This window comes from Drosophila sechellia, chromosome 2R (genome assembly GCF_004382195.2).
Source record: "Drosophila sechellia strain sech25 chromosome 2R, ASM438219v1, whole genome shotgun sequence".
NCBI classification, from domain to species: domain Eukaryota; kingdom Metazoa; phylum Arthropoda; class Insecta; order Diptera; family Drosophilidae; genus Drosophila; species Drosophila sechellia.
Genome location: NC_045950.1, coordinates 5631078 through 5644540, shown reverse-complemented (window position 1 = coordinate 5644540; position 13463 = coordinate 5631078). Strand labels below are relative to the sequence as shown.

Sequence of the window (13463 nt, the reverse complement as noted above, 5' to 3'; positions counted from 1 at the left end):
GGAGTGAAGCGTACAGCGTTGATCAGTAGTGATCCTTTAAACAACTCTTAATATATATTTTTTTTATTTCGTATTTACAGATATTTAGAATAAGAAAATTACTTAGTTAGTATAATACATTTTTCTTTTTGCTATTCGACAAATGACTTACACCCACTCCATCTCAATATATAGCAATATATCTGTCTCGTGCACTCTCAACCATGCTTTAAAATTCATAGGATGAATTCATATTCATATCCGTACATCCAAGCTTTAAACACACTCAATGCGCAGAAAAGTAGGCACTCCATTTGGAACTGTAGCTAACATACAACTAGGACACATGTTGTGCAATTATGAAAAAACCCCAATTTCTGTCTTTTTAATTCTTTTTTTAATAGAAAATTTTATATACTGCAGGTAGTCGCAGCATCCAGTATTGAGCCAAAAACTAGACAAATTTTCGGAGTAAAATTATTTACTACTAAAAGAACCAAGTCTCCTATAATTTGCAGTCTGTTTACAGTGATGGACCGGCACAGTGCATTTGTTATAAGCTCCTTATCGCCTTATCAACGAAGTCCACTTTTGAATATTACCGGAGAGATTGAGAGAGAGAGTCTCTCTCTCTCTCCGCACATAATTTCGCTCTTTTGCGTCGACACACGGAACCACTTCTATCTTATCTGAACAGTCGCCTTTTTCCATCGGACGCGTTCGGTTCAAATGCTCTATGTCGCTAGTCCATTCGACCAAAACTAAGTGCGAGTAGGAAATCGGGCGTATATATGTACATATAACCCTTATCCGTTGACACTGATCGAATCGAATATAGAGTCAGAAAAACATAAAGGCCAAAACGATGACGGAGCAGTAAAGGCTTGCCTGAATATCTTTCGTAACGCTGCTGCTCGGTTAAGGTAAATTAATTAAACAACGAAAGTGTTTATTTGTACTAAAGCGAGTGAGCTAATAGATGTGGATATACATATCTTGGCCATTTTATCGATTTGCTTGGCCGGCAAACACAAAGTGTCTGTGGAGCCTCACAAATTGATGGTCACATAAACAAATTGCGAAAAGCCAGCGAACGAAAGTACGTACATGCGAGTATGTGGGAGAATTCATAAATTATGCAAGTGGAAATGGAAATGGCGTGGGCATATTTTGTTTTGGCTTAAAATCGATTTTCCCTCCCCCAACTGGGTGCTGTTTCCCGATGGTCAAGGCTGTGGTCGTCGCAGCCATTGCAGTGCCAAAAAGGAATTCCACGTACCTATCCGTAAAATCAGACCGCGTAGTTCGCGAAACCAAATAACCGATAGCTTATCAATTACTGATACGCAAAAGCCGCGCATTTCGATGAAGGCGAGTAACAGAAACAGAATTTGGCCTTTAATGCTTAATGGTCTTTATTAGTTTTGATCCCCCACGTCCGATATGGCCATTATCGGTGAGAGTTTTCCGCCATTTCAATCCCATTCCAGAATTCTGGCATCTGGCCAAGTGGCCAGCTCTTACAAAATCTTTTCGAGAATTAAATACTTTACGTACATATAGCTAGTACAGGTCCATTAATCAAGTCGCCACTATTGTTCACAGATTTCTGAGTGCTTTCGGCGTATAATTTTGCCCACTTTTTTGGGCAATTTGCAAATGTTTATAGTGCGGAATTGTTGCATTTGGACAGCTTTTCCAAACAAATATTTCCTACGACTTGAGGATATATGCATTTGGAAAAGTTCTAAAAATTATAAACAATACTGTAATCTTTTTAATCAAACTTAGGCTATAACATATTTTCAAAAACCGTTAAATTGAAGTGCAGTGTATGTAATGTACTCGTGTATTTGTATAATTATATCTTATCTTGTTTGTATTTTTCTTATATACTATATGTATTATTTTTTAATTTATTTTATATTCCCGCTTTTGGTAACTTTCCTTACATTTTGTATTAGCCCTTTTGGAGTATTGGCCAACCGTTTCTGCCAACTGGTATTGGATTTCGTTGTCGCAGCGCGTGTAATATGTTGGCCAACTTCTGCTGATCTCAGCCAGAATTGAAATGCATTCAATAGTAATCGTTAGCAAAGCAAATAAACAAGCACTTACATAGCCCACCGATGGGTTGGTTGAACCTGAGACCTGGAGTAGATTTCCTTCCGTCGCGTCGACAAGTTGTCTGCAAGTTGGTGGTCCCCTTGAAATCGAACTCCCTACCTCAAAAAATTTCTAAAAATTATGTTCTCTGTGTTTTGAAAAAATAACCCGAACATTTCGATTGCAGACCAAGAGATTAGCGTGGATTTTTAATGATGCGGCCTGGCGCCTGTTGTTTATGTAAATTGTCTGGCCGATATGCATATATTTCGAGTTTTAATTTATTTTCCATCTCGCATGACCTTAATTCGCGTTGAGATATTCCAAAAATGACATTCGATTGTGGAAAACGAGGGGGGAGGGGGCTGCTCAGCTTGTGGTCGTTGCCCGACAAAAGTTAATCGTTCGAATCTGAAATTAAAATAATGGAGGAACAGGGGGAGGGGGCTTCAGCTGCCTCGGAATATCATGATTTTGTAATTACTTGTAATGCAGGGTTAAGCCAACACGTCCTGCGACACGATAAGCTATTCAAATTAATGGGTTTGTGGCGTTAACAAACATGATGACCCCTAAATGGCTTAATAATTTCCAAATAAAGTTTTTGTAGTCCATTTAAAGTGACTCAAACTGCTTATCATAAATTACTTGGCGCAGTGCTTTAAAATGTACAAAAATGGAATCAATTTTCGGTTTATAAACTGTTGCCTAATTTGAAAAAAAAAACTAGAAATTCGAAATGTTTACCTAAGCCAATTTATTTAGGTAACGAATTTAATCAAATGGGTATGTTGAAATCGTTATTATGACTAAACTATTTCCCAATCGAAAGCGCTTACACAACTGGTATCAGTATGGTATCAGCTCCAGCCATCGACTTACTATTTTATCGCACTTCTTGTAGAACGATAAGATAATGGCGAGATTTGCAGATATAAACGCAAGATTAATCGTCCAATAATGGGTCAACATGTTCGACGCCCCTGTAATAAGCAGGCAGGCTATTCTTGGCTTAGTGGCCAAGTGGCATTTTTATTTCCGGATGCGCGCCGAGCTGACCATTAAAAGTTATCTCAAAGCAAGCAATCTCAAGTGCGTGGAAGCACGCTCTTCAATCCGCGTTCGATAATACATCTTTTCTTACTTTTTACTTTTTAATTAAGATGTTGCCTGCTGTTTTGTCATTTGCCAAGAACGGCGATCGGTGGGGCAGACGGGCGGCTTAAGAACATTCATCAGCAGAATCCGAAACCGAATCCGAATCTGAATCTGAATCTGTAGAGACCACAGACCCCCGGTGCAGGCATAAAATTGGAACGGAGGAGTTGAGGATCGCTCGCTATCTATAAATAGTCGTTGCCTGATCGGCTGCATTGGCCCGGTTGCCTTGGCCTGGCCATAATCGAATCGAAGCTGACAAACAACTGCAATACCTCTACTTGTTTTCTGCTCCACAAGTTCTTTGCTCCTTTAACTCGATCTCTAGTTGGAAAATGGCTGGGCTGAAGTACTGACTGACGTTTGCCACTTCGCGGGCTGTGGCTTTGTCAAATTAAGGCCTTGTTGCTCTGGGCCTCAAGCTTCTTCAGGAAGGCCCATAGTCGGTCATTATAACGCCCCGTTCATGGCCAAGTTGATTGCACAAAATTATAGAAATTCAACTGGCTGCAGATGGAGAAACAGGGAACCAAAGGAATTTATGCAGGGTTAGATACACAGGGCAACCTCAATAAAGTTTCTGTGAAAAATGTTGAATATCATTTTGTTACTTTCGCTATTTGCTATTTTTATATATAGATCATGAAGTCTGGATAATTTTAAATTTTATCATTCTTCTATGAAACTTTAATTACTTGCATGTCTAATCACTTTTGATTTCATGTTTTTAATGATAAATGTGTTTATTCCATAAAGTATATTATATTTAAAACCAAAATAAGATAAAGACAATATAAAAACAAAATATGCTTAACGAATGTTTGCATGATTACTTCAAGTTCTTGATACTATATTTAAACATTTAGATTTCCTAAATTGTTTTGTTGTGACGTTTCAGAATGTTGCCGCAGCACAAATTGCTATAGTTTAAGATAGGGGAGTTCGACTGTAGCGTCAGTGTCCACTTAAATGACATTCAAGGGTACAAAATGGAAAGTTTATTGTTCATTTGAAGCGACGTCACTTAACCCGTTTGAGAGGTAGGGATTCCTCGGCTTCTTACTCACCCGAGCATTATTCAAAAATTTCAATTAATGACTTATCTTCTCTCCCCCCTCTCTCACTTATTCCATAGTACTGAGGAGATGACATGACGTAAAACCAGATTCAGAAAGCTCAAGTTCACTGCCAAGCAGAGTAACTTAAAGAGAAAGCAAAGGAGGTGAGAGCGCGAAAGCTTGAGATTGAGCTTGGAGCTTTTGCAACGGCACCCACAAAACGGCAGCCGTGAAAATAATAATGAGTAACGAAACGTCGGCGAGCGAGACAACACCGCTGCGGCAGCCGGAAAACGAAACACCTGACCATAAAGAACTGGCCCAAAGTAACAGCAACAGTCGACAAACAACGGTTAATAGCAACAACAATAACTACAGTGATTCGGTGCAAGTGCGTCTGCAGGAGCAGGACAGAGATAGCGACAGCGAGCAACAACAACGAACTGCCACCATCGCCATGGATACCAACAAAAGAATCCTCTGCCGCGTGGGCTTGGATGTTTTAATCTTGCTCTGCGGTAAGTACAAAAATTCCACTAACCAAACTAACTTGGCAACTACGCCTGTTTACCTCCAAACTCAATGCGAAATTTCGATCGCAACGTGCTATGTATTTACATTACACGCGGTATTTATTTTCTGTCGCAATGTTTATTATTTCTTTTGTGTACTTCCCACTCGGTCACTCCTCCATCCGGATTTATGTAATTGCAAAAGCTTTCTGGCTCTCTCGCTCTCTTGCCCTCGCTCTTTGCACTAGACTCTCTTAGAAGAAACTGTTTTTGTTTTGAGTTTGAATAACTAATAGATTTGAAGGCGCTAAACTTATCTGACTCAAGCCTATATTAAGCCATTTTCAGGTTTGTAACTATTTGTCATGTGCTATTTATGTATAAATGCACACCAAATAAAGGTGAGAGATCCATATGGGCTTATCAGTCTATATATTATAATCAAACGTAATATTACATGATTTAATGCTTTAATAAACCCATTATTGTTAGTATACAAATTTCTAATGCATTTTGAGAGATCGACCATTTTTTGTCGGTGTAGCTAAACTGTTCAGTTTCCTGCTCACCTTACCTTTATTTTTATTTGCTGTGTAAACAAAAGCGGAGACAGTTAAATTGTGCCAGGTAAAGGTGGACAACCTGCACGGGCTGACTGTTGCATTCGATTGTGGGAGTTGCTCAATTTTCACAACCAGCACTTTCCGCTTTCCCATAACACCTTGTCAGCGTATTGCTTAACCGCCACTATAAAGTTAAGAAACCATTATCTATAAAAACCCACTAAACTTATGAAATACCAATACTCTTGAACAAAAGTATCTCGACCTTCAACTAGCAGTACTTCACCCATTGTTCTTCGGTTTAGAAATCTACATGGATTGATAGTCAAGCGTTTTTTGTTTTGAGAACCTTTATCTGGGTTCCTCCCCCGAATACTTTATGCAATCCAGTAAATAGCGTGCATTGTAGCGGAACCGGTTTAGCTTACCTATACCTGTCTGACTCACGAAGTACCGCCTTTTGTCCCATTGGCATTTTGTAGATTTTTGCAATTGGCACTACTGAAAAGGCAATCTTGTACCGCCATATTTGAGCAGCTGATATGAGTCGCCGTCTTGCCAATCAGCCATAGACCTCGCACCAAATTTACGACTCCATTCTTGGCGTAGACTGGGGGCCATTTTCCCCAGGGCCGGATCCAACGGGATCTTTGCACTACCTGAGCATAAATGCATGACACACGATCTTAGCCAGGTAGCCAACTTTCGCGTCTCAGTTGACTCACCTTAAGCGCCTTTTGAATCCAGGCAGTAAACCCAAATATTTCCCACGTGAATCATGTGCCGAAAATCCCTTTATTAAAGGTGAACAAATTAGTTACCAAAATAAAAATAGATTAATAATCCAAAAAGTTAGTTGAAGATAAGAGGGCATAATAAGCTTCTAACGAAATATATCCTAATCTAAAACTCGTGCCGTGCGCACATTGCCAGTTCCCACAGCAAAAAAGTTTCCATCGATTTGTCAACAGAATATGGAGAGGACTGTCCCCTTAGGAGTTCCGTGAATATATTAAAAAACTTAGACAAAATATCGATCTGTTTTCCGAATAAATTCCAATTAGTTAAATCTGCTACAAATGTCTTGGGGTCCGCATCGGAATGGAACATCTAAGAATCCATTTGAGATGCTTGTTTTTAGTGGGTCGAGATTAGCTTGCATCTATCTATGTATCTGTCGGATGCATCTGATAGTCGCTCGTCTGTCGACGGCTAATTTTCGGGTGTAAATTACTTTTGACGCTAGTCAAACGCTGATAAAGTGGTTTTTGGGCCAAGGGGCTGACGAGAGTGTCGGTGGCACTTAACCAAACAAATTCATCGACCTCCGGAGAAACCCCAACTTCAAACTGAAACCCCGTTTGACGTTAATTGAATGCGAACGAGCTGCTCTCCGTTCTTCGATTCACCTTTCTCCTCGAGGTGGAGTCATTAAACCCATAAAATATACACAGAAATGCATATCGGGGGTCGGCTCCCAGGTATTTCCCCGCCACCGCTGCACTTCAATAATTTATCGAGCGTGATTGCGTGCGCGTGTTTGCTTTTGGGGTAAGAAATTCTCCCATTCAGTTTGACCAAAACTAAGTAGAAAGAACAATATTTATGCAATGCATTTTTGGGCATGAGGCAATTGTTGGCTCATTGTTGTTGTTTACCTTCCACCCAACAGCAAACATAAACCAAAAACAGAAACAGTAACATATACAGATGCAGAGGCAGATACAGATATGTGGCCACAATAGATACAGATGGAAAGGAAGATACATGGCCTGCCAAGATGGATGTTGATTTTCCATGTGTTTTTTGCGCTACAATTCCAGGGACAAAAGTAATGAACATTTAATTGCCAGCAGCTCATGACTCATGACCTGTCTGCCATGCAGGGAAAGGTCCGAATCGGATTGGGAATCGAAATCTTTACCTGTGCGACACCTTTTCTCTTGCTGGCTTAGAAATCTAGATGCGGGTGACCTCGGGCTGGGGCGCAGATTCCTGGTAATAATTTTCGATTTCTTGGCATCCATGAAATTGCCGAAAACCCACATCAATAATTTACGTTTTCGTTTTTTTAACGGACTGTGTCTTTGTCCTTCGTCGATCAAATCAATTGGCGAGGCTAGAGTTCAGTCATCCTTAATCTGTGCGAGTGGCGGAGTTGTCTTTTAGTTCATCTCTCGGCACTAATTGGCTTTAATTTGACTTCCGTCATGTCTAATTAATGCGGCAAGTGCAAGTCAGACGCTTTTAATTAGATGCTGCCCCGTATTTGAGGTCAGATTTGAGTAGACTGTCTTGTTGCCTGCCTTCCAGCTCTTGCAACAAATAGATACTGGGATACTATGGAGATAACGTGCTAAAAGCAAACATTCGGTAACTTGAAAGAACGGCACTCGCAGCATCCGAAAGATACAAAGATACAACCGCCGCGTAGGCCGGTGGCTTTTGAGCTGGGTAAATCGTGGAAGAAAGCGGCGGCGTAGAGTGATCTTCTGAAGAAATGTGATTGTCGAGCGGGCTGAAATGGGCGCGTTTACCTCTTTGTTTAACAAACAATTTGTTTATGTTGCCCTCTTCGCTGTTGGTTCAATTACACCGTAGCTCTGCAGCAGGCGGCGTCTTTATTATTGAAATGAACTTGACACCAAATGGACACTGTACTGTTTTGTTTGCTATGAAAGTGCGGCATAGGTGCGTTACAATTCGGTTGAATGCAGTCCCCCTCGAAAGAATTAAATTAAACATTTCCGCTAAGGGTACAGCTTCGGTATGATTAAGCCTAAACGGCTTATGTCACCCTCATAGAAAAAAGAAGCACAGAAACACGCACAAAACACCAACAAAATTGATTCGTTTTTTGTGTCTGCCATTTAACACAATTTTCCCTTTTCAATAATTCCATTTTCCCCATTTACCATATCAACGTGAAGTTCGAACTAGTTAATCTCTTTTGCTCATGTAGATCAGGGTAAATCTATTGCCAAAGGCTAGACACTTTCGTTTTCCATGCCGCAGAGTCATAAAAACATTTTACTGCTACCGGGTGGCTGGCAGAGGATTAGGAATCTGGAGCCGGAGAAAGAGAAAGAGAGGACTCCTAGGGCCAACAATGGGCCACTTGCTGTTTGTAATATGACGCTGATCTCTGCAAGAATTCCATCTCTGCAACTTTCCCAGCAGCATCAGAGGCAGTCGGCAATCGTTAAATTTATCCAGACAATGCCACTGATCTAGATTTTGGGACCTGATGCAGCTGCAGACCGAAGAAAGGAATGAATAGGGTCAGGGGTCTCGGCATTGTGTCACCCACCTTTGTGGAACCTCAGCGATCACCCTATTCAGCCTGGCGAAAAAAAATGCAATTAAGCGACAGAGACAAGTCGCCATCGAGTGCTGGCTATGCACTTCACTTCCATGCGTCCATGACTCCATCCATGCATAGGAGCAGTGCTCTAGTGCTCTGATGAGCACTTCAGAACGCACAACTTTCCCAATTTTCAACGCCTCGCTGACTTGGGCCAGTTCATCGACATGCCGAGCTCTTTTCCGCCTGCAGGTAGTATGGCTCATTGCAGAAAGGCAATTAGGCAAACTGGAGCGTTGGAGCCAGGAGGGCTAATGCAGTTTTAATTATCCACTAGATAAACGCCCTGCGTACAGCAAAGCAAATAAAGAAGCCGTACGGACAGGCGATCCATCAGCAGCAAGTACGCTTCTCAACTCCTATAGGTCATTATTAATGGCAACGAATTTGGAATTGGACAGGCGAAGAAGTCGCTGACAGATTTTCCTGGGCGGAATTACTTTATGATCCACAATTGAGACCCCGCACACGTTCGCCTGTCACTGGGAAATCTTATCGTCGGCTTAGTCGTATCATAAGTCAATAGGGTCTATATGACGTTTTTTCCCCCAAGAAGATAGTGCGGCAGCACTTGGGGCCCGATGACCCACTGAGATGAGGGGGAAATGTGTATTGATAAATGGAGTGGTGTTTATAATTTCTATTTTTCCAATTTTTCGCCTTCAGCTGGCTTTCCCATACTGCTGTTTTTCCTGCTGGGCGAGCCGTACAAGCGGGGCTTCTTCTGCGACGACGAGTCGCTGAAGCACCCGTTCCACGAATCCACGGTCCGGAATTGGATGCTATACTTCATCGGAGCTGTGATACCAGTCGGCGTGGTAAGTGATCGGGTGGGGTGGGTGGATTGGGTGGGTTGTCTGATGGACAGCCCGAAATTGTGTCAAGCAGCTGTCGGATACTTGAGCGAAGATTGCGCAATCGCCTCAAGTTCAGTTGTCGGCACTATGGAGCTATGAGGCAAGATACCACATGCATGCTCCACTGTCCACATGTCGGCAATTAAAACTAGAACAACATGTGTCTGGCCCTAATGGGCCTAGAATAGAGATTCGTCCCATCTCGGATGCCATAAATATTTGCATGTGCGCCCCGACGACTTCCAGAGAAAAGGGTTTAACGAGCTGCTAACTCGAGGAACTCACTCTCACTCCCATTGCTTTTTTCCTCTTCCATGCCGCAGATACTCATCGTGGAGGTCATCATTTCACAGAACAAGGCCAAGCAGGATAATGGCAATGCCACCAGTCGAAGGTACGTCTTCATGAACTACGAACTGCCCGACTGGATGATCGAGTGCTACAAGAAGGTCGGCATCTACGCCTTCGGCGCTGTGCTCAGCCAGCTGACCACGGATATAGCCAAGTACTCCATCGGCCGACTGCGTCCCCATTTCATTGCGGTAAGTGCATATCTGCGTGTCCACGGTTGGCATCTCCACAGCGGTATCCCCGTTCTGACATTGCCAATTAATTTTAATCTGCAACATGTGCAGCGGGACAGGCGACACTGACAGCGACAACGAAGACAAATCCAAAGTCGAAGTAGGAGACGAACTTGTACGGAGACAATGTCAAAAACTCACACGATGTGGGGATGGGTTATTAATAGTATTTGGCCAAAAGGGGAATGATGACAGTGCGGTTGAAGGCTCTAGTTGAATACACTATCTAAGGAGGAATGGTTTATGAAAGGTTAGCGATAGGAGAAGCATACTTGGAAATTCTCCGAAAACATAGCTCTTCGGTGGACTAACTATCTTAAAGATTTAAGATATATTTGTTAGCATCTAGTAAATGGTATTAGATAGAACAATAAAAGATACAGAAGAGCCTTTACAGGCACATTCCTTCACTTTTCGTTAAAAGCAAAGAAAAGAGATTTGTTTACTTAAATTTTGTCAGGGTATTTCTGCCTTCAATGAATCCCCAATCGACCAGACCAGTTGGTTTGTTTATTTATGATATTTTGACTGGTTGTCAGACAATTTCATAAATATTCGCGGCGGCAAGTGGCTTGTTAGCTGGTTATCGTGCGCTCCATTTGGGGAGATGGAATAGAGATCGTTACAGGGATTGCCATAGGGATCGCTTTAAAAGGGGAGCCGCAGCACAGAGCCGCCCTATTGTTTGGTGAAGTGCGGCAACCGGGCAGAGAGTGCGATGCAACACTGCAGCTGTTGCCTCTTCTCCAGCAGTCACTTCTCTAATTTGCTGCACATGTGGCAGAGATGCCAGTGGATCCCAGCTTCACTATTTGTTGGCCCTAAGCAGCTTAACTCCAAGTCATCAATGCCTCCTTTCCTGCTGCCGCCCACAGGTGTGCCAGCCCCAGATGGCCAACGGCACCACCTGCGACGATGCCATCAATGCGGGGAAATACATCCAGGAGTTCACGTGCAAGGGAGTTGGATCGTCGGCGCGCATGCTCAAAGAGATGCGCCTCTCCTTCCCCAGCGGCCACTCCAGCTTCACCTTCTTCGCCATGGTCTATCTGGCGGTGAGTCCATTGTCATAGTCACACGATCAGAGCCTCATTGTTCTCCATACTCTCCCATTTACATTTGCAGCTCTACCTGCAGGCTCGCATGACCTGGCGGGGCTCCAAGCTGCTGCGTCACCTTCTCCAGTTCCTGTTCATCATGGTGGCCTGGTACACAGCCCTAAGCCGCGTATCGGACTACAAGCACCACTGGTCCGATGTGCTGGCAGGATCGCTTATTGGCTCCATATGCGCCTTGGTCGTGGTAAGTCGAGATTGTATAAAAAGTTATTAAATCTGGCGCATATCTTGGAGATAGGAATTAATTTAAAAGCAATAAAACAATTGCGTATGGTTCATGCATGCAATCACCTCATACCCAATTCTTGATTAAGGTTCCATTTAGCTTAACTTGCCCAACATTCATGTGCAACACTTCCCTCATCTTTTTAGAGCTACGGTTTGCCCAAGAGTTGGTTCAACTTTCAAACAGTTTGGCCCGCCAAGAGCAAGGCCAAGTAGGAGAGGAGCACAGAGACACAGACAGAATCAGCTTATATCAGCATTGTAAAGAGGATTAGCAATTAAAGCATCACGAATTCTGCATACCCCGACTATTCATTACTAACCTGGTGGTGGCCATTAGCCTTAATTGATCTGCGGGATACGCTCTCCAAATGACCAGAACTCAACACCTAGTCGCGGTGTCTGTGCCTTGCGTGTGGTGCCAATCAATGCCATCCGCAGCACGAAGCCTCGTTTCCAGGTCGAATTGCCTCTTTCCACCCAGCTGGCCATGCAGCTGTCCAGCTGTAATTTCACGCTTCACTTGGGGCAGGGGACATTCCTAAGGGGGCGTCACGGCCATCATATTCCAAGGCGATTCAATTAGATAGATACGAAGGGGTAAGGATACACCGACGCATACTTTTAGGAGCAGCTGTTTAATGTTTCGAGTGTGGCATTGGACTCGAATTATAGGTCGCATATCAAAATGCTCATCAAATGACTGTTATGTATGCTGCTCATATGTAGGAGAATGTGCATTGCTCAATCTAAACCTTTATATACCTTTATAAAGTAAAAGCAGAGCCCAATATAATCACTAATATACAAAAGTTTCGCAATATGATATTCCAATGTTATATGTTAAAGGGTATACAAGTATTTAGCAAGTAGAATGAAGATATTCCGATCCTTTGAAGTATAAACTTTTTATTAGGTTCATTCGCAGAGTCGATTTGGGCATGTCCGTCTGTCTGTCCGTTTGTCTGACCTTATGAACGCCGAAATCTGGGGAAATAAGCAAGCCAATTTGTTTCAGAACAGAATATTGTTTTATTAGTTTTGGCGATTTTGAACTCTCTGGTTCCTACTCCCTTATAAACATATACAACATATTAACATACTAATATGAGCCAATTTTACAAGACTTTACTACTTATTTTTTGCTAATATTTTTTGTATATATTTACCTATTTCCACATTTTCCTTCTTACAGGCCAACTATGTCTCCGACTTGTTTCAAAAGCCCAAAACGAAGCCCTATTTGGCGCGTACAGTGCAAGACATGAATGCATCGCCGGCCCAGGCCATAACGATTACTACAAACTAACCCGCAGAAGTGCAAAATAGCAATTACAAGTTCCACGAGCTGTAGTCGAACCAAGGACTCGACGTTCTTACGGATTTCTTTATGGGGACAGTGAAGCCCAGCTTTGCGAGATCCCAATTAATTTATTCCTGAACTGGCATTTTAAGAGCGTGAATGTATGTGTTAGCTGCAAGTGCACTTGAGTGCCTTCTATAATATTTAAACTAGAGCAATTGAAAGATCTGTGTATGACGTCAGCTATTGTACTATACTGAATATTTTAAGCTGACGCAACAATTTCCACAAAACAAGTGACCTTTAAAACAGAGCTGCGCAAAAAATATATGGAAGCAATAAGTATTATGTAAACTAATTTTAAGCTTTGGATACGAAAAGATAATTAAAATATTTCTAAGATGACCGTTAAATATGTTAATTTATCATCTTTGGCGAGAATTTACAATTGTTCGCTGAACATTTTTATGAAAATAAAATAGAAATAAGAATAATGGGATATGGTTTTTTTATTTGTATGAAAGAGGGAATAATGACCGAGTTATAAACTTGCAAAAACATAGGGGGATGTTAAAATAAAAATAAAATATTAGGGTTAAACCATTTTGCTTTTAATAAGGTTCATAAATTGGAAAT

The 13463-nt window shown here is 42.0% G+C and overlaps 1 protein-coding gene across 4 annotated transcripts; it reads left to right on the top strand.

Annotated features, from left to right (window-relative positions):
• Window positions 1–686: 686 nt before the first annotated feature.
• LOC6608348 (putative phosphatidate phosphatase) lies at window positions 687–13240 on the top strand. Of its 4 annotated transcripts, XM_002033049.2 has the most exons (8): window positions 687–902; window positions 4142–4283; window positions 4379–4819; window positions 9407–9558; window positions 9921–10139; window positions 11057–11236; window positions 11307–11483; window positions 12720–12833. In XM_002033049.2, the coding sequence occupies exons 3-8, from the start codon at window positions 4543–4545 to the stop codon at window positions 12831–12833; spliced, it is 1119 nt and encodes a 372-aa protein (XP_002033085.1). In that variant the 5' UTR covers window positions 687–902; window positions 4142–4283; window positions 4379–4542. The 4 variants fall into 4 exon arrangements, with proteins under 4 accessions (XP_002033085.1, XP_032571075.1, XP_032571076.1 ...); XM_032715184.1 differs by lacking the exon at window positions 4142–4283 and having other exon boundaries at window positions 12720–13240; XM_032715185.1 differs by lacking the exons at window positions 4142–4283; window positions 12720–12833 and adding an exon at window positions 11672–11826.
• The last annotated feature ends 223 nt before the right edge of the window (window positions 13241–13463 follow it).

What these genes read in the sequence shown, in the direction of transcription:
- LOC6608348 (XM_032715184.1), top strand. Translation starts at nt 4,543, where the DNA reads ATGAGTAACGAAACGTCGGCGAGCGAGACAACACCGCTGCGGCAGCCG. An exon ending in TGTTTTAATCTTGCTCTGCG is followed by an intron (nt 4,820 to 9,406) that starts GTAAGTACAAAA and finishes TTTCGCCTTCAG; the next exon opens with CTGGCTTTCCCATACTGCTG. An exon ending in TGCGTCCCCATTTCATTGCG is followed by an intron (nt 10,140 to 11,056) that starts GTAAGTGCATAT and finishes TGCCGCCCACAG; the next exon opens with GTGTGCCAGCCCCAGATGGC.